Here is a 21,019-nt window from a genome sequence, read left to right on the forward strand (position 1 = left end):
GACAAAACAACTAGTGAGGTAGATGGACTGGAGACACTTGGACAGAACAAATGAAAAGGAGGAAGAAAGATTTCCTTTTATTTTTTGCCAAATTCATCCACCTAAAAAGAAGAATGTTTCCTTAACCCTCCCATTGCAAGTTTGTGTGAGCAACATATCTATTGGTGATTTTTTTTGGTTGTTAGTGGAGGGAATTATGGATCCCAAATTATCTGGATTGAGCCGTTGAAAACACTGTCTGAGGTGATTTTTTTTGTTTCAGCCCTTCTGGTTAGCCTCTGCAATGATGGCTGGGATTGAATGATGAAATATGGAGGTCTTCCTGATGCAACTACTTGGTAATGGTAGTTCAGAAGCAATAAACATCAGTCTGATATATGTAGTGGGCTGTCCCTCCAAAGATGCTGCAATGAGTTTGGAAGAGAGTCTGGTTCTCAAGATGAGTGCAATGAGTGTTGGATGACTTGTGCTGGAAATGATTCAGAATTTTTTTGTGGCTCCTGAAGATTGTAATCCTTTGGATACAAAGTGTTTCCATTTTGCCTATCCACATTTCTGTTATAGTTGGTGATACATATGTCCCCATGCATGAATTTCTTAAAGAGTTCAAGCCTAGTTTTGCTTATATCAACACATGCTGTTGGGTTTTATGTGGGAGCAACTAAAACCAAGCTTATATGCATTCAACCAGTTTATAGTGTTCCTGCTTTTTGCCTTGTCATTGTTCATGAATCTAATCATGAGGTGACTTGAAATCTATCGTCACTTTTTTTCAAATATTGCAGTCCGTGCTTCCATAATTTTCACATCTTTCTAAAGTAGAAAAAGTATTTGATAGTTCTTCTTTTATTAATAGTCTGGATTTTGTATTCTGAAAATTATAATTTTACTTCAGGAGATGGTGTTTTTTGTGTTAATGTGAATATCTACAAAGATTTAATGGAATGACAAGTTGTTGCTCATTGCAAGTGTAATTGGCTGACATTCCGTAGTTTTATGCAGGAGGTCAGACTAAATCATCTAATATAGGTCCCTTTGGGCATTAATATCTATGAAAATTACAAATGATATATATAGTATTTAGTCTTGGGTATAAATGTGCTTGTGTTACAGAGGGCTACTGTTCAGTTTCTTTGCATATTTCTGAAATAGCCCTCTATTTAAAACTTTTCCAGGCTGAATTTCTCCTGGATGTTGTATAGGATTTACCCACTTAAAGATTCTGGCTTATTTCACAGTAGTGGTAGATCTGGCACAGCTAAAGTTGTGTTACAGATTTCAGTTTAAATGAGGTCTTAAGCCTTTATTTTGTCTTTAAAAAAAAAAAAAAAAAAAAAAAGCAAAATAAACCTTCACCCAAGTGGCAAAAATTAATATATACTATATATAAACTTAGAATACTATTGAAAGCTTTCTGTAGTTTGATGGAAAATGAATTATAGAGATGAGGCTCCCTCCTCTACCATTTTTTTGAACTGGACTTGTGTAGCTTTTATTGGACCTCTGTAGCAGAAAGTCTAAAATGCTCTGGTATTTTACAGTTATTCAGCCACAATGACAAATTCATGTGAAATTGTGAACCAGGCAAACTTTAATTAGACAACAAATGTGCTATCACGTGAGCATTGTCTCTCTTGCAAGTGGTAATAAAAACACAAGGTCAAGGAGGAAGCGGGGGAAGAGAGGAAGAGTCTTGATTACCTACTCCTCTGCTGTCCAACAAGACTAAGGGGTTCAAATTTTGCCTCTAAGTGTTATTTTAATTAACATGCAACTCACTACCCTTATTGTTGAGGGAAGAGTTACTAGAAACAACCCTACTTGCCTTCGCACCTTCTGCCCCTCCCCCCACCTCCCAGTTAAAAGTAAAAAAATTAGAGTTTAGTAGAAAGCTTTTGCAAAGTCACATCACAGTAGGAACAGAGCCCTTTAATATGACAGACCTACTTTTTTTTTTTTTTTACACTTCTTCCTGTTGAATGTCAGTGCCTAAATCTGTTTTGATCACCTTCTAATCTTTGCCAGAGCTGTGGACAGGATCCAGGTTTTCTGCCCCCCCCCCTTGCTACAACGGACTAGCAATTAGCTGTTCAGGCCACTATGAAAGTATGTGAAACCCTCTTCCTTTGACTGGTCTAGAAAAGAAGTAGCAATTACTTCTGCAGCTCAAATAGCTAGGCCTAAGCTAAGGATAATAATGTTGAGACATTTAACCCCTGTCCCTGTTGTTTGTCTAGAATGGTATAGTTGTACTTGTTTTGCAAATGAAAAGATTGATCACTGTACTTAAACCAATTTACAGACTAACAGTTTTTATGTGTTCAGCCAAAATGTATCTGTCATGTTATTCATGTCTGTCATATTTTGCTTATGTAACCCACAAGCATGTGTGAGAGAGAGAAATGCCATCCCATCTATGCCTCATCCATAAAGGACATGGGTCTATGATAGCTTTTAGTTAGTCTGGTTCTTTAGCACAGGCAGTGAAAATGTTGTGCTTTTTATCTTTGGAAGTTGTTGGTCCAGGCCCTGATTTTGTCTAAGATAACTGCTATGAGCCTTAAAGAATACCTAGAAGGTTCCTATGGCTGATAGGTAATGTCCTCAAGTGAGCATGGGTGGGGTTTTTTTGTACTTACTTTTGGTAACTTTTAAATAAGGGTAAAATGCTGTGCACAAAGAAATAGAGGCATGTTATAGCCTCTTCTCCTGCAGAAAGATTGACATAGACAGGAACAGCTTCAACATTCCAGTTTCTTTCTCTGATTCCCAGGCAGGTGGAGCCCCACTTCTCCCTGAATTTGGACATCTACCCATGGAGGTACACCAAAGCTACATTCAAAACATATTAGTGATAATGCAGATAAAGGTCTATCTCCAAGGAATACCCAAAGTGCAATATAAGCATCAAACCTATCAAATTTGTGTTTAAAAGAGAACCTTAACTGTGACCTCAACAATGTTAAGAGACAATGACTTTGTAAATGTGCAGTGGTCAGATGTGCTCATCTGCTGCATATAACCAGCATAAAAGCATGTGAGGTTGGGTTATGTACTGCTTTTCAGTATTTGTTGGAGATGGAAGTGAAAGCCTTATATGGAGTATGTTATCAACACTGGTAAGCATTAGAGAGGGAAAGGAAGACACAGGTCTTTCCCCATATCTTACTTCTGTAGTTTCAAGATTTTTGGATGGATGGATATCCTGTCTCTAAATGTAGTTTTTGTTTTGTCCATCCCTAGTAGTAATGATCAATGTCTTACCTAAATTTTGTACATGCTTTATCTTGACCTAAAATGTAATTAGTTTTGGTGATTATTAGTCAATAACATCAGAAAATGGGAAGTTCTGTATCTTTTACAGTCAAATGTAGCTTCCACTGCCATAAATCTTCCATCTAATCTTGGTTTCAATTAACTTTTCTTTAATATTAACACAATTTGATAATCTTTGAAATGGACAGTATTTATCTATTCATTGTATTACTAATAGAAAAAGAAAACAAATGTAAGATTCAGCTAGAGTCAGTATGCTATGAAGAGTGACTTTATTGTTGTGATATAGATTTGCATGTCTTTGAGGTTCTCTCCTATAGATCTTTGGCAGTAAAGTTTATAAATATGAATATATTTATGAATATGTAAAGGTAGATACTGATGAAAACCATTCTTTTAGCCATATATGGGTTTCTGCTTTTTAATGCTTTTATAACCACTTTATTAGTAAAATATGAAAGAAAGTTTTATATTTTTTCAGCATCTTAAACTATCTGCTTCTATTAAATAAGTATTATAATTATCAATTTGTGATGCTTTGATAATGGCTTGTACATTTTTAAAAACATTGTGTATAAGAGAATGATGAAATGAGCTAGAGACTGCCAGGATTTTCCGTGCAGCAAAGCTATGTTGTCATAAGGTTGTGTGTTTGTTTCTTATGGACAAAGCTAGGGCATGCATTTAAGGGGCCTTAACTGCACCTGTAGTCTGTCCCTTAACTGAAAGTTTCAAATCATTTTAAAGAAATATAGAATCTTTTCCCAAACTTAGTTTCAGGTTCCCTACCTTTGACATGCTTTTTTTGAGATGACTTACAGATTTTATCCCACTGAAATGAATTTTTCTAATTTTTTGGTGTGCTTCATCAGTTATTAAAAGGTTATGTTCTATGATGACAGTTTTTATGAATTACTCATGTGGTGGAATATTTCATATTTGACTTCAGTAGGGAATCTCATGATTTAAAATCACATAAAATATGCCTCTTATAAGAGCTGTTGTTTTGCTAAGCAAAACTTTTGCATCTGAATTGTTAATAAATCTATTGACTTGTTCACTGAGCTAAAATGTAACAACAAAAGCACCCATTCCTCAATATTGTTATAGTAACAAGGTAACTAGATGTTCAATAGTCTGTGGTTTGAGAGTCTCTTTATGATGTGTGGCTCTGTTATGATGAGTTAATACATAGGAATGGCACCTTATGAACAAGTATGATATGAGGGGTAGGCAAAATGGCGGATCCAGCTGGTGACCAAACTCCATTTCCCAGCAGTTCCTGCTTGTGTCACTGCAGCTGGTTTCCATGGATACCCCAGTAGCAGTGGGGCCAGGGCTTCAATGAAGACCGGGCCCCAGCAATTCTGGCAGAGTGCATGGCTGCCCAGGGTGCTGCTTTGGGGCCAGGGCTGGACTCTTGCAGTGATCACAACGTGGTCTAGGGCAGCGCTGTGATCTAATGCCTGTATGCCCCTGCCCATGCTGTCACAACCATAAGATCCCAGCCCTGGAGTGGCTCTGCATCCATGCATGCTGGGACTGGTCTCCATGAAAACCCTGGTCCGTGCTGTCATGGCCCCACTGCTACTGGGGTCTCTATGGAAACCAGCTGCAGCAACACGGGCAGGGACTGCTGGGAAATAGAGTCTGCCATGGGCCTCATCTGGCCCGTGGGCCAGACTTTGCCTGCCCCTGATGTACATGTATCGAACAGAGCAAGCAACTGTTAGTGGTAGATACAGTTTTTCTTTCTGTTTAGCTGTACAAAGTCAAAACAGCTGTAGGAAACTAAACAGAATTCTGCTCTGGCCTGCTCATCAGAATGATTAACTATGCACTATCTGCTGTACCAGATTCTATTGTTGATTCATCCGTGCAGACGTAGTCCAGCAAACATGGTGTGGCTTTGTCACCCTCTGGTGGCTAGACCACCTATACAGGTTTGAGTCGGTTACTGCCTCTAAAACACTAGACCTAGAATTCTGGCTCTGTAGAAGTAATCAGGATTTTTGACACTCTTATTTGGTATCAGGATTGCTTGCCTGTTTCTTAAACTCAAGTAGTAGAGGCTCCTGCTGGTAGATGTCTGCATCCCATATTTATTCCCTGCACATGACTCACTCATAGGATCTTACCAGGTCAGTTCTGCTGAAGACCAGCATAACTGTGGACAGAATTAACCAGACACATTTTTAATTTACATTTGTGGTGATAGCACATGAACTCTATGAAATGCAGTTTAATTCTCAGATTAGTAGTTAATGTTGCAGGGCAGGCATTTAAAAGTATAGCCTCTTAAACTAAATGCCAATAAATTGAACATCAAAGCTCTTTAAATACAATAACGCTAAACTCCATGTTGCTTTTAGAATTATTTTTCATAACAATCTCATAGTTCAGCTAAAATATTCTAAACTTACCATTGGGAGTTCAATGACAAAGATTTTCTTGGCCAATACCAATGGCCAGTTATTAACCAGCCATATCGGCTGATACTGATCCAATAGCAGATTTACAGGAATGCAGCCCAGCAGCTTGGAGAGCAGCATCCTGCTGGTAAGTCTATGGGAGGGAAGGGGCTTTGGGGGGCTGATTGAGACCCCCCATGGTGAGGGAGGGAGAGGGGCAGGCACTGCCCCCCAGATTTGTGCATGGCACGAGGGTGGGCTGCCTGCTGTGGGCTAGGAGCTGCGCCAGACTCTTCCTGGTGCCGGGGGCGCTGGGCCAGGGCTGTTCTCTGAGCGTGCCGGGTGGGTGGCAGTGCTGGGAGGTGTCATTATAGCCACCCCAAAATTCCCTGTAGCCACCCCTCCCAGGACCGACACTGCTTGCCCCGAGTGCAGCCTCAGCCCAACCCTGCTGTTGGGAAGAGGCTGGTGCAGCCCCTGGCCATAAGCCTGCAGCAGGCATCCTGGTTTCACCCCACACGCAAATCCAGGGGGCATATGCCCCCCATGCCTCAGGATTGTGTTGACTGCCCTTGTTGGGCAGTGTCTGACCCTGTCCCATTCCCTCACCATGGGGGCCTTGATCTGCCCCCTACCATGTTCCTCCCCTCCCCTCCCTTCCCTTCCCTGTCCACAGACTTACCAGATGGGTGCTGCTCTCCAAGTTGCTGGGCTGCATTCCTGGCCACATGCATGATGTGGCTGCGTGTGTGTGGCATTAATCAGTGACATTATCAGCTACACTGGCCAAAAAAAGCTAATTGCTGATGATGTCAATTTTCCTTTTATCCGTGCTGTTATGATATGTGACTGATATAACAGTATACCTCATCATTGGACATTAGTTCTATACTTAGCACTCATTAGAATATTGATCAAATGGAACAGTTTAAGTAGGGAATGTTATGGAAGTGTTTCTGAGTTGCAGCCATTGCACTGGATCTCCATTGATGAGCCAAGTTAAAATATTGAGCTATAGTTTAATGTTTAAAAAAGGTATTGGGTATGTTTTTGATTAAGGTGGTAGAAAATAGAACAAAGCAAAAGCACCCCCTCAATAATCCAGTTGTAATGGATAATGCTTGAGATTAGCAGTATAAACACTGAATACTTGTACATCTTGCAACTGAGACAAGATTAGTATGTGCAATCCATGCAGCAAAATAAGATCTAGCTACCTGCCTTGTATGGGCACCGTTTTGGTACAGAAAATGCAAATCTCTATCAAGAAGTGAAAGAAAAGGAACATGTAGGTACAATAAAGCAAATAGATAATGAATTCTAGGAACTATTGCTAAGCAATTGAAAATGCCTGTCACTCTATCGGATAATAATAAATTGCACTAGACTATTTGTATTTCAGTAGCTTAGGCTTTTTTAGCCTAGAAAGATAAATAGAAAACTAGCCCAATTTGTTTAGCTCTTTTGTTCCTTTAAAAGTAAATAATGTTTTTACTACGCAGATGCCAGAATATGTAATGTTTTGACGGACTAGTACAAGTTTGTGGGGTTTTTTTTTTTTTCAAGGCCAGTACATTTATTCAAGAGTATATTTTGAATTATGGATAAGGAAATATTTGGTCTTTTGATTAGAAACATGTTTAAAAACATCCTAAATACAGTGAAATTATCATATTCAATTGATAAATGTGTTTTTTACTCCTTTGTAAAAGTTTTATTTTGTAGCATTAGACACATACTGCTAAATGTTAATATTCAGAAGAAAAAAAAAAGATTTAATGGTACAATCCAGTCATTTGAATAAGCAGTTCATGTTGTATGGTCTTTTATTTTAAAAGGTACCGTTTAAAACCTTTTGAATTATTGTCACACAAAAACACTTCTATCCCTACTGACTCTGTTTCCTACAACTGAAGGAATAACTTAATAGCAAACTTCTCTGCAGTATAAAAAAAGTGACATGATAAAATTGCACTTACTCAACAGTAGATTTGTTGTGATGCATGTCAAATCAGGAAATTTAAAGTTAAAAGTTTTAATGCCTACTAGTGTGTGCATGTGTATATGTAATATATATGTGCTTGTGTCCAGGGTGCTTAAAGATAGAATTATAGGTTATGCATCAATGTCCTGCTTTTGTCGGCCTGTTTCATTTGTTTATTATTACAATACTGTATTTACTAGAATATAAGGCAACCCTGAATATAAGGTGATTCCCCATAATTAGATTTTATACATGGAAAATTTATAAATCTGTTAGAGTTTTCCAGATGTAGAATCTAATTATTGGAAGGTTGTCTTGAATTCATCCCCTTCCCACTGCTATAGCAGAGAAAATAGTGGCGGGGGGGGGGTCGGGTTAGGTTGTCCCCTGGCTTTGTCTCCTACCTCCCCACCCATTTCTTCCTCCTGCAGCCTTTGTGTGTCTCTTCCCCCCGCCTCCCCCCCTGCTTCTCCTGGCCCATGTTCAGGTTCTGCTTCCTCCCCAAGCACCCTGCACACAACAGTAAAGGGAGGGGAAGGGGCAGAGAGGAAGTGCATCAGTTGCCGGTTTCTCCCACCTCTTCACAGCCCACATTTGAAAATCTGAAACGCAAGGGATCAAAAAAAAGTGACTAAAGAAAAAATACCCACAGTAAGATAAATTACCATACATACCTGTAGACTTAATAGGTCTAGAACTGATGCATGTTAACTTGTTATAAACTGCTGCAAACTTCATCACAGGAACTTCATAAACACAGTTTTGAACACCATTTCTGTACCTACATATACATAGGACAAACTGTATAATAGTAGTCCAGAGCCAAAAGGCTCATGACTTATCATAAAGTTAATTGGGCTGGGCCCCAGCAGAATAATAGAAAATTAGGGTTGGAAAGGACCTTAGGAGGTCATCTAGTCCAATCCTGTGCTCAAAGCAGGACCGTCCCCAACTAGATCATTCCAGCCAAACCTTTGTCTAGCCAGGTCTTAAAATCCTCCAATGTTAGAGATTCCACCACTACTCTGGGTAACTTGTTCCAGTGTTTTCCTACTCTCCTAGTACAAAAATTCTTCCTAATGTCTAACCTAAACTTGTTCTAATGTCTAACCAACTTGAGACTGTTGCTCCTTGTTTTGTCATCTGCCACCACTGTGAACAGTCTAACTCCATCCTCTTTTGAATCCCTCTTCACATAGTAGAAGGCTGTTTTTAAATCCCCCATCTTCTCTTTTCTAGACTAAATAAGCCCTGTTCCTGCATAAGGTATGTCCTCCAAGCCCCTCACATTTTTGTTGCCCTCCACTGGACTCTCTTAATTCATTGACATCCTTTCTGTAGCAGGGGGGCCAAAACTGAACATACTGCTCCAGATGTGGCTTCACCAGCGCTGAATAGAGGGGAATAATCACTTCCCTTGACCTGCTGGCAACACTCCTACCGATGCAGCCCTGTATACCATTAGCCTTCTTTGCAACAAGGACACACTGTTAGCTTGTTTTTAGCTTCTTGTCCACTGTAACCCCCAGGTCCTTTTTTGTAGAGCTGGTGCCCAGGCATTCACTCCCCAGCCTGTACTGGTGCATGGGCTTGTTCTGTCCTAAGTACAGGACTTTGTACTCATCCTTTTTGAACATCATGAGATTTCCAGCTCCAGGACCAATTCCTGAGACACTCCACTTGATACCGGCTGTCAACTAGACATTGAGCCATTAATTACTACTCTGAGCTCGATGCTCCAGCCAGTTTTCTATCCACCTTACAGTCCTGTTCTTCCTTAGCTTGCCTGTGATAATGCTGTGGGAGACTGTATCAAAGGGCTTGCTAAAGTCAAAATACACCACATCCACTGATCTCTGCATCCACAGAGCCAGTCATCTCATCATAGAAGGCAGTCAGGTTGGTCAGGCATGACTTGCCCTTGATGAATCCATGCTGACTGTTCCGAAACACTTTCTTCTCCAAGTGCTTAGAAATGGGTTCCTTGAAGATCTCCCTGATTTTTCCAGGGACTAAGGTGAGGCTGGCCACTCTCTAGTTCCATGTATCCTCCTTTTTCCCTTTCTTAAAGATGGGCACGATATGATGTTTGCCCTTTTCCAGTCACCTGGGACCTCTCCTGATCGCCATGAGTTTTCAAATTGAACAGCCATTAGCCATTACATCTCATCAGCCAAATCCCTCAGCACCTTTGGGTGCATCCCATCCGGCCCCATGGACTTGTATGGTTCAGCTTTTCTAAATAATTCATAACCTGTTCTTTCACCACTGTTGGCTGCTCCTCTCCAAACTATGCTGCCAGGTGCAGTAGTCTGGGAGCTGACCTTGCCAATAAAGGCAAAGACAAAGACATTGAGCACTTCAGCCTTTTCTGCAACCTCTGTCACAAGGTAGCCTCCCCCATTCAGTAAGGGACCCACACTTTCCCTGATCCTCCACTTACTGACATGTTTGTAGAAACTTGTCTTGTTACCTTTCACATTCCTCGCTAGCTGCAACTCTGCTTGCACTTTGGCCTTCCTGACTTCATCCCTGCATTCCTGAGCAGTGCTCTTATACTCCTCCCTATTTATTTGTCCAATTTTCCACTGCTTGTAAGCTTCCTTTTTGTGATTTAGTTTACTGAAGAGTTCCCTGCTAAGCCAAGCTGGTCTTCTGCCATACTTGCTAGTCTTCCTGCACATCAGGATGGTTTGTTCCTGCACACTCATTAAGGCTTCTTTAAAGTACAGCTAGCCTCCTGGACTCTTCTCCCCCTTAGACTGGCTTCCCAGGGGATCCTGCCCATGGGTTCCCTGAGTGAGTTGAAGTCTGCTTTTCTGAAGTCCAGGGTCCTTACTCTGCTGCTCTCCATCCTTCCTTTCCTCAGGATCCTGAACTCAATCATCTTGTGGTCACTGGTGCCCAAGTTACCATTCACTACTATGTTCCTCACCAATTCTTCCCTGTTTGTGAGCAGCAGGTCAAGAAGAGCACAGCCCCTAGTTGGCCACTCCAGCACCTACACCAGGAAGTTGTCCACAACACTTCAAAAACTTCCGGGATTGCCTGCGCGTTGCTGTATTGCCCTCCCAGAAGATGTCAGGATGATTGAAGTCCCCCATGAGAACCAGGGCTTGTGATTGGGAAACTTCTGCTAGCTGTTTGAAGAAGGCTTATCTACCACTTCCTTGTGGGCTGGTGGTCTATAGCAGACACCCACTACAACATCACCCATGTTGCTCTCCCTTCTAACCTTAACCCAGAGACTTTCAACAGGCCTGTCTCCAGTTTCATACTGGAGCTCTGAGCAATCATGTGGCTCTTTTACATAAAGTGTAACTCCTTCCTTTCCTTTTCTTCCTTACCTGTCAACAGCATTTCAAGTCATGGTGACTTCACAAGACAGCACTGCTCAGCATGTGTGTGTACTGTAGATACCACCCCCAAAGGACTCGTGCTAATTAGTGTCCCAGTGATGGAACCAGGCATTCTTGCCATTGCCCCAGGACTCTACAAAAATGTATATGCAGGGCTGCCTGGTCCATCTTCACCCTGTAAGGGGAAAGCCCACGTTAATCATATACAACAGGCTGAGAGGGGGAGCAACAGAGCCTCTCAGTACACAGCTATTTGGTGATGTTTGCCAGACACTTAAGGCTTGTGAAGAAACAGGAATAATTGGAAATGGGAAAGAAAGGCACAGCTCAGGTATGTGTATGAAGAGGAAATGAAAATGTATTCAGTATAATAGCTCACCATAACTTTAAAAAGAATCTCTGCTGAAGGGGACTGAATGCAATGGGCACGCTCTTATTCAGATGGACTGCACTAAACTATTCTTGTAGTTACCCATCAGCACTGAAAGCCTGATCTGTACCTTAAAGACAGAGAAAGGGATTAACAGAGTATTGGGTGATTTGAACCTCCTGTGCCAGAACCCTGACGCATGCACAGGTATATGGGCGGGGGCCAAGCTCAACATGAGCAAGAGTACCTGTCTTGCCATGGGTGAGCTCGGGGACCTGGAGTCCCTGGGGGTCTCTGTTCCCTGTGAAGGGGTCAGGATCCTCGGGATAGATTTGGACCCTTAGCTGAGCAGCAGGACAGCATGGGAGAAGACAGAGGCAAAGGTGAAGCCACAGCCCCAGTTTCTGCACATGTGTTCCCTCTCCATGGGGGGGGGGGAAGGGGGGGAACATTGTGCTTGTGAAGGCGGTGTTGTTACTGGTGCTTCTGTACGCAGCACTGATTTTCCCCCCCTTTTGAACGTGTTGCCCACAGAATCCCGAGGGCTGTTTGTATTTTCTTCTGGGGCTCCAGATGGGAAAAGTTTGCCCGGAAGACATTGTACAAGGGCAAGAGGGCTGGGGCAGGGGCATGCCAGACATCCTCCTGTTCCTGTGGGTTAAGTACACGAGCCTGATCTGCAGACTGGTGGCAGATGCAGAATACAAAATCGCTTGCCTCATGAGATACTTTGCAGGGCACATCCTGAGACACTGGGGGGTATTCACCCTGACCAACCATGGATCATGGGCTCACCATGGCTCTATGAGACCCTGAACTAATGGTGCAGTGTGTACAGCCTGCAGAGCGCAGGCCCAGTGACCATGAGAAGCCACAGGAAGATCCAGGAGATGGGGAGACTAAGGGACACCATGTTGCCCATGGACCTGCTCCCGGGCGACGTGTGCCAGGCCATGTGGGAGCGCATCGACCCCAAGGATCTGCACAAAGTTCCCAAGGTCCTGCACTAGCTCATAGCCCACCAAGCTCTACCAGTAAGGGCCCAGAGACCTAGAGAGGGGCAGTTAGGGAGACCCAGTAGCCTGTGGCCCAACCTTCACGGAGCCACAGAGACGATTGAGCCTCCTCTGGCTCTGCACCTGCACCAAAAAGTTATGGAAAAGGGTGAAGCAGCTCTGCAAAGCAGTGACCGGCGTCAGCCAGATAACCAGAGAAGTGGCGCTGTATGGGCACCTCGTCAAACACCAGGGGAACCTGTCATCCCGTTTTGATCAGTTTGCGTCCTGTGTCAGGAGCTCCCTGTGGAAGGCCAGGAACCTCCTATTGTACAGACGAACAGACATAGAGGTAGTAGGCTGTGTGAAAATGGCGTTGAGTGAACTTCGCACCTGCTACCAGAAATCAGTAGTGGAGGATGGAGACGTGGCCAAAGCCACCTGGCACAGAGACATGTGGCACAGGATCATCCAACGTCCCCTGAGCGAAAAAGGGGGTGGTGGCAGCGAAGAAGAGGGAAGGGACAACTGGAACCGAGGAAAGCGACAGCAGCAGTGGGTCCTCCAGTGGGAGCTAGAGCGACAATGATGGAAAGGACGCTTGAACTGAGTATGTGACCCCTCAAGTGGGGCGGGGATGGAAGGGAAGTGTCACTTGGTCTGAAGGACCAGGGTTTGCTTGCTTGTTTTGTGTGTGCTGCACGCGATGAAGATATTGTAATGGGTTCAGGTGGCCATCGAGCCTTTGTACAGGTGTGCAGGTGCGTTTTTTGTAATGGGTGAAGGTTTTTTCTCTTGTGGTATGATACTAGGAGTATGTGTATGTATATATTTTTTTTTACAAAAAAAAAGTTACCCATCAGCACTGAAAGCCTCATCTGTGCCTTAAAGGCAGAGAAGGGGATTAACAGAGTGTTGGATGTAAGGAGTAGAGAAGGGAGACCCAAAACTCAAAACAATGGCAGTGGTGGCAAGTAAGCATGAGGTGGAAAAAGAGTTGAAAAGTGGAAATGAAGATCTGGAGACTGTCTACATTCAAACTAAGGTGGAGAAGAAAGGTGACAGCAGGATAAATTGCGGAGGCAGCAATGACAAAAGTGACAACTCCAGAAGGAAGACAAAGAGTAGAGGAGAATGGGAGCAGCAGGAAAAGGTATGTTGAGGGAGAAGCAGAGGACAGTGGGAGCACAATGGCAGGCTGGCCCAGTAAGAGTGGCATGGCGGGAAAACATGGAAGAGGCACTGAGAGAAGCTAGAGAGGAGTGGAGGCTGCAGTTAAAGGCAACATTAGCTGGCAATGGGAGGCAGATGGGATTGACGATGAACAGATGTAATTTCCTGGTAAAAGATACCATTGAGATTTTGGAGGTGTAGGTGGAGCATCTCACCAGCTTGATTGTTTTCTTGAACCAAAAGACTTAGTAGTTGACTTACTGGAATGGAAAGATTTTAAGAACTTTTGGAAGAAATATGCAGAGAAACATGGGAGGGAAGAATTAAGAGGAATAAAGTAAATAGGTAAAAAGTCAAGCAGAAGAGTGATTATAGTTTGAGCATACATGGATTTACAAGAGGCAGGAGACATAGGAAGATCGATGGAAAAGTCTATCCAAAGGGTCATGTCAGAGAATGTAAGAGACAAATGCGATATCTGGACGGGGTCCTGGAGGGCCCGAATAGTGTTACAAGCAGACAAGTGGAGCCAAGGTGCGTTTCTGCACCTCCCATCAGATTGGGACACACCAGGGTTTTGTACCACAGGCAACCAAAACAGTGCAGCAAATGCAAAAAGGATAGGTCACCTTTCTGCATACTGCCCCCTCACAGTGTGCTGCAGTTATAAAGAGATGGGGAATAAGGCCCTACCTGATTTACAGTGGAAGTGGGCTCCACTGTGGCTCTCTTTAATCTTGCAGGTTCCCCCACATGTCCCCGTCGCTGATTGGTGGAGGGGCCCTGCTTGCGGCTTGCTCCTGATCAGCAGGGAAGTGAAAACCAGTTTTAAACTTGGCACCATTTTTGTGTACCCTTTCTGCCTCCTGCTGGCCAGCAGCAAGCAATGGGAAGGAAAAAATGGCGATATTTTTAAATCTGGATTTCGCTTCTCTACTTATCAGGAGCGAGCCGTAACTGAGGCTCCTCCACCAATCATCAGGGGGGTGCATGGGAGAACCTGCAAGATTAAAGGAGGTGCAGCGCAGCCCACTTCTGCCATGAACCTGGTAGAGCCCCAGGCATAGAGTAGCAGAGTGCTAGGAAGCCCTAAAATGCAGTATTTGTAAGGGAGAGGGACGTTGTTGTATCATAGGTGCCCCAAAGCCTTTGCAAGTATAGTCTAACCCCCTGAGGAACAGCAAAACGCGGAGGAGAGGAGGAGTTGGACACGGGGGTAGAAATGGAGGAAGAAACCCTGCAGGAAGGTGGAACAGAGAAGGAAGGGGGCAAAAATTCTGTTTGAGGCAGCATAGGAGGAGATAGGAGGCAGAATGGAAAGGAAAGCAGGAACAGAAAACAAGTCAGATGTGGAGGTGGAGGTGGGGAGGGAAGAAGACACACTACAAAAAACAAAAATGGAGATGGAGCAAGAGAGAACCAGAAAGATAAGCCAGGGGCTGAAGACCAGGAAAAAGAAACCTGATGATGAGGAAGGTAAGTTGGAGGAAGAGCTGGAGAACAGTTTCCTGTTGCTAATGCCTCTGTGCACCAGCTTGAAGTGGAGACAAAAAGGTGGGAAGTGGTGAGGAGGTGGGAATATACACGCCTTCCTAAATGTGAAAACGATCCAGAAGCTTGCAAAGGCTACAGGAATGCAAGTGAAGAAGGGAAAGGTCGACCACCTCAAGCAGTAGCACCTATGAGTCTTAAGTGGGGACCATCATGGTGGTCAGGGAAAAATGAGAACAAAGCAAAGGTAACAATATTATTCAAGAGCCCAGACTTGAGAGCAAAGCAGATAGAAGAAGTCATCAGTGGCAGATTGCAACAAATGATACTATCAAGGGAACAAAATCCAAGGCCAAAGGGAGGTAATCCCAACAAGGATCAAAGGGCACAAGAGGGCACAAAAGGCCCCATGGCTCACCAAAAGCATATGGGAACGTCTCAAAGCTAAAAGGGAGGCGTACACCCAGTGGAAGGGAGGAGCCATCACCAGGGAGGACTATACCTCAATTGCTCGGGGCTGCTGGGGGACGGTTAGGAAGGCCAAGGCGGAGATGGAACTGGGACTAGCTACCTGGATCAAGGACAACAAGAAGTCCTTTTTTAAATACATAGGGGGCAAAAAGAAGGTCCCGGGTAATGTGGGGCCTCTGTAAGACATGCTAGGAAATCTGGTTGTCGCACCAGACGACAAGGCTAACCTATTTAATGATTTCTTTGCCTCCATTTTCCTGAGCAGGGACCAGATCAGCCCGTCTGCCGGGACCCCCTCAGGCCCTGGGGGAGGCACACCCAGGCCTAGGGTCAGTGAGGATCTAGTAAGGGAACTTCTGGAGGGACTGGACATATTTAAATCAGCTGGTCCTGACGATCTCCACCCCAGAGTGCTGAAGGAATTAGCAGAGGTCCTTGCGGGACCCCAGCATGGCTTTATGAGCACTTGTGGTGCTCTGGTGTGGTGCCAGAGGACTGGAAAAGGGCCAATGCGGTTCCCATTTTCAAAAAAGGAAGGAAGGAGGACCCAGGAAACTATAGGCCAGTTAGTCTTACCTCAATCCTGGGTAAGCTTTTTGAGAGAATTATCCTGGCGCATGTCCACGAGGGGCCAGCAGGGGAGATTATGCTTAGGGGTAACCAACATGGGTTCATTAGAGGCAGGTCCTGTCAGACCAACCTGGTGGCCTCCTATGACCAGGTCATAAAATCGTTAGACGCAGGTATAGCATTGAACGTAGTCTTTCTGGACTTCAGGAAGGCCTTTGACACTGTCACTCCATTCTCATTTAAAAACTAGAGGACTGTGGCGTCGACACCTACACAGTGAAATGGGTCACTAGTTGGCTGGAGGGCTGCACCCAGAGAGTGGTGGTGGATGGGTCATTTTCAACCTGTGGGCAGTGGGGTTCCCCAGGGCTTGGTCCTCGGACCGTGCTGTTCAACATCTTCATCAGTGACTTGGACGAGGGGGTAAAAAGCACCCTATTCAGATTTGCTGATGACACTAAGATGTGCGGGGATGTGAGCACGCTAGAAGGGAGGAATAGGCTGCAATTGGACCTAGACAGGTTATAGGGGTGGGCAGATGAGAACAGGATGGGTTTCAACACTGACAAGTGCAAGGTGCTGCACCTGGGGAGGAAGAACCAGCAGCATACCTACAGGCTGGGGAACTCCCTTCTTTTCTGCTTCTGCACTGACAAGGTTCTTGGAATCATCATTGATGCCAATATGAACATGGGCTGACAGTGTGGGGACATGGTCAGGAAGGCCAATCACACCTTGCCATGCATCCATAGATGCATCTCAAGCAGGTCCAAGGAGGTAATCCTCCCCCTCTATGTGACACTGGTCAGGCCGCAGTTGGAGTACTGCGTCCAGTTCTGGGCGCCGCACTTCAGGAAAGATGTGGATGGCATTGAGAGGGTTCAGAGGAGGGCCACCCGCATGATCGGGGACAGCAGGGCAGGCCCTGCGAGAAGAGGTTAAGGGACCTGAACCTGTTCAGCGTCCACAAGAGAAGACTGAGGGGGGATCTAGTGGCCTGTTACAAACTAGTCAGAGGGGACCAGCAGGCATTGGGGGAGTCCCTTTTCCACCGTGCACTACCAGGAGTGACTAGAAATAACGGTCACAAGCTGGCAGGGTAGATTCAGACTAGACATCAGGAGGCGCTACTTCAGTCAGGGCGGCTAGGACCTGGAACCAACTTCCAAGTGAAGTGGTGCTGGCTCCTACCCTGGGGGTCTTTAAGAGGAGGTTAGACGAATACCTTGCTGTGGTCGTTTGACCCCAGTACTTTTTCCTGCCATGGCAGGGGGTCGGACTTGATGATCTGTTCAGGTCCCTTCCGACCCTGCCAACTATGAAACTATGAAAATTAGACCTTTTCAATGTATATGCACCGAAGAGGGAGGGAAGGAATGCACTGTTTAGAAAGCTAGCAGTTTACATGGTCGGAGGAAGACCATGCATAATAGCAGAAGATTTCAATTGTATAATTGAAATGGGTGACAGAATGGAAAGGAGGAAACAGAGCTTTAGACAGCTCATCCAGACTGTTAACAAATATAATTTTAAAAGTTGCTAAGAGATGTGTGGGTAAGGGAGAAAGTTTTCACTAGTGGAAAGAAACACTCAAGAATTGACTTTGTGCTTCTTTCAAAAGAAATAGAATAAGGAAGAAATATTTCAGGAGTACCAGAGAATGGTGGATAATGATGAAGATGAGGACAGGAGAATTCTTCGGGAAGGAAGGCCGAATATGCTTAGAGAAAAGAAAGAGCTAAGCTGCAAAGAAAGATGCAGGAGCTGCTAAAGGAAGCCACAGAATGAAGACTGGTACAAGAAAAGGTAGAACAGGGTCAGGCAATAATTTCGGCTGGAGAGCTGCTTAAAGAAGTTTGAGCTTTTCAGGGCCACATGGGTAGCCCAGCCCCTTGACAGTTTCCTCATTATCTTGGGACCCAAAATCCCACCCCTAACCCCTGCTCCTTTGCCACTGGAAGTCCCTCCCCTTTCCCCCAGATTTGGCCCACAGGCCATATTCTGCCCGCCTCTGGGCTAGAAGAAACAAGGCAAGAGTTAGAAATCTGGTTTAAAAAAAAGACTAGAGAAAATGTTTTTAGCACAAGGACTTTGCGTGGGAGAAAATGAAGAGTGGTCCCAATAGTTTTTGCTGAGAATGAAGGCGGCAAAAGGAGAATTTAAAGCAGTACAGAAAGAAGGTTCTGCCTGGGTGGAAAAGCAGGAGGAGGTGTTGGAAGTGATGAGAAGATTTTTAAGAAAAGCTTTACCAAAAGAAGTAAACAGACAGGAAGAAGATGGATTTTTTTGGAAGAGATTGAAGAGGAGGAGGAAGCAAAGAAGATGGAAGAAGTAGAAGACTATTTAAAAACCTTTTAAAAGATGGAAATCTCCAGGAACAGACAGACTGACTGCCTATGAAATTTTACAAGAAGTTTTGGGCATGGGTAGGGAAGGATATAGTGGAAGGAAATGAAGAAATAATGGAAACAGGAGAGGCAGGGAAAGATTTTACAAGAGGCATTGTGATCTTATTCTTCAAAAAAGGAAAGAAGGAACTCCTGAAAAATTGGAGACTGATTATATGGTCCTTAATATGGACTATAAGTTAATGGCTGAGACACTGAGGATGAGGAAAAACTGCAGAAGATAATACATGAAGACCAAGTATGCACAGTACCAAGTAGAACAGGAGTGGGTGAAATGGTGGATCCAACCAGCAGCTGGACTCCATTTCCTAGCACCTCGCAGCAGCGCTGTTACAGCACAGAGCCAGGGTTTCCATGGAGAGCAGCCCCAGCAGTGCTGGCAGGGTATACGGCTGTGAGGGAAGGGGCTCTGCGGCCCATGCTGAGGTCTTGCTGTGGTGACAGCACGTTCAAAGCTGGCACGGAGCCACGATTCCCTGCCTGCTTGCCCCTGCCTGGGGTGTTTGTGCAGTGGATCACAGCTCTGCCTCAGTTCTGGACCACACTGTGGCCACCGCAATATCCCAGCCCTGGAGTAGCTCCCTGCCCAGCTGTATGCCTTGCCAGCACTGCTGGGGCTGGTTTCCATAGAAACCCTGGCCCCACACTGTCATGGCATTGCTACTAGAGTCTCTATGGAAACTGAGCACAGCAATACAGATGGGGGCTGCTGGGAAATGGAGTCTGCCATGGGCCCAGTGTGGACAGGACTTTGTCTGCCCCAAGGTAGAAGGATCACCAAACTATCAGAATGATGAGAGATGCTGTCCCACATCCAAGAGAGGAAAACAAAACATAGTTATAGCAAATCTAGATTTAGAAAAAGCATATGACACAGTGGATCATGACTGCATATTCAAGGCGCTAGGAAAAATGGTGTTTACAGAGATATGTATATGTTGGATAAGGTTATTGTAGAGTCAAGTCCAAATTAATGGGCACCTAAGTGGGGCCTTTAAAATCCATACAGTGGTGAGACAAAGATGTTTCCTGTCACTACTACTGCTTGTGCGTGTCATGGAACCATTAGCCCAAAGAAGAAGAAAAGACAAGGTCGTAAGTGGGGTAAAGATACTGTGAGGGGATGAGGTAAAATGTGTACTATACATGGATGATATAAATATAGTAGTTAAAGATAGACTTTCAATGGAAAAGGTACTAAAGCATGCATCAGAGTATGGAAAAGCGATGGAGGGACTAAATTAAATAGGTCAAAAAACATGATAATGGGAGTGGGGAATTGGAGGGAGTTGCAGAAGTTGAGCCTGCAAATGAGAGAGAAATCAGAGTGCCTAGGGATCCTGATGGGCACCAGAGGGAAAGATGGTACAACATGGGAAAAGTTGATAGCAAGGCTACAGCCAGTCCTTTAGTTATGGTCCAGAAGGACACTGTCTTTTGCCAGAAGAGTGACAACGTTTAAAGCTGTGCCACTGCCAGTTATTCTGTATATGGGAATTGTTTTCCCACTGATGTGGCGCAAAGAGCAAACGTACAGAGGGAAATATTTGTGTTTTTCTGAAATGCCAAAGGAGAGGCTGGCTAGATCTGAACTGTACAAAGCAAGAGAAATAGTGGGATGGGGACTGCCAGACTTGGGATTGTTTGTCTATGAGAAATATGTAAGTGCAATATGCAAGGCGGTAACAGAGGGAGAGGGGAAAATGCCACATATCACCCAATTTCATGCAGCTGCAATTTTGAGGAAATGAGTGCATCGGACCTCTTTTGAGTATGGGCATGGCAGCCACTGATTCATTACATCAGAATGGAAGGATTTATGCAGAGGTATAAAATAGGGAAGGTAGGGCTGGAGGTCCTGAAGGGTCATAAGAAATTGAAAGCGGTAAGGTAGAGCCACAGGATGGTGCTGGTGGGAAATTTCACAGAAAGACAAGTGAAGGTGTGGGGAGTGGTGGCAGATAAGCAACTAAAATGTGAACATGCTAACCTAGTGTGGATGATTATAAAAAATATTTTGCTGGTGAGAGAAGTGCAAAACAGATGGGGCTTGACAAGCTTAGCAAGGTGCCCAAGGGAGAGCTGTGGGACATGTTTTAGGAGTGTACATATATGCCAAGCAGGTGTGGGAAAGGGTCCACCACTTTCTGAGTATCACCAAAATAAATCTATCATTAGCGCAGGAGCTGGTACTATATGGACTAATACCAAAGGGATCAGAAGAAGCGTTATTAAGGACTTCCTTAGCATGCATTAGAACTACCATATTTTTGCGCATATACCTCACCTATGGGTTTAAGCCACACCCACGTATAACCCGCGGAAAATTGTATTTTGTAAATAAGTCCGTGTATACACCGCACCTGTGTATTCCCCGTGGCAGCATATATATAGGGAGGCGGGACAGCCTGGCCTGGTCTGGCCTGCCCGGGCCCAGCGGGGAGGCGGTGCAGCCTGCCCCGGCCCCCTCGGCAGAGGCGGCCCAGGCCCAGCGGGGAGGCGGCGCAGCCC

The 21,019-nt window shown here is 44.6% G+C and overlaps 1 protein-coding gene across 2 annotated transcripts in view; it reads left to right on the forward strand.

Annotated features, from left to right (window-relative positions):
* The first annotated feature begins 83 nt into the window (after nt 1-83).
* The window catches only part of CDYL (chromodomain Y like), a 161,437-nt gene continuing 140,501 nt past the window's right edge, over nt 84-21,019 (forward strand). The window contains exon 1 of one of the 2 annotated variants that reach the window (XM_025205997.1): nt 84-2,821. In XM_025205997.1, the coding sequence (XP_025061782.1) occupies nt 2,816-2,821 (6 nt within the window). In that variant the 5' untranslated portion in view covers nt 84-2,815. The remainder of the gene's footprint in view (nt 2,822-21,019) is intronic. The other variant, XM_025205998.1, reaches the window with a different exon arrangement.

The sequence above is a fragment of the Alligator sinensis genome, unplaced genomic scaffold, assembly GCF_000455745.1.
Source record: "Alligator sinensis unplaced genomic scaffold, ASM45574v1 scaffold220_1, whole genome shotgun sequence".
NCBI lineage: Eukaryota > Metazoa > Chordata > Crocodylia > Alligatoridae > Alligator > Alligator sinensis.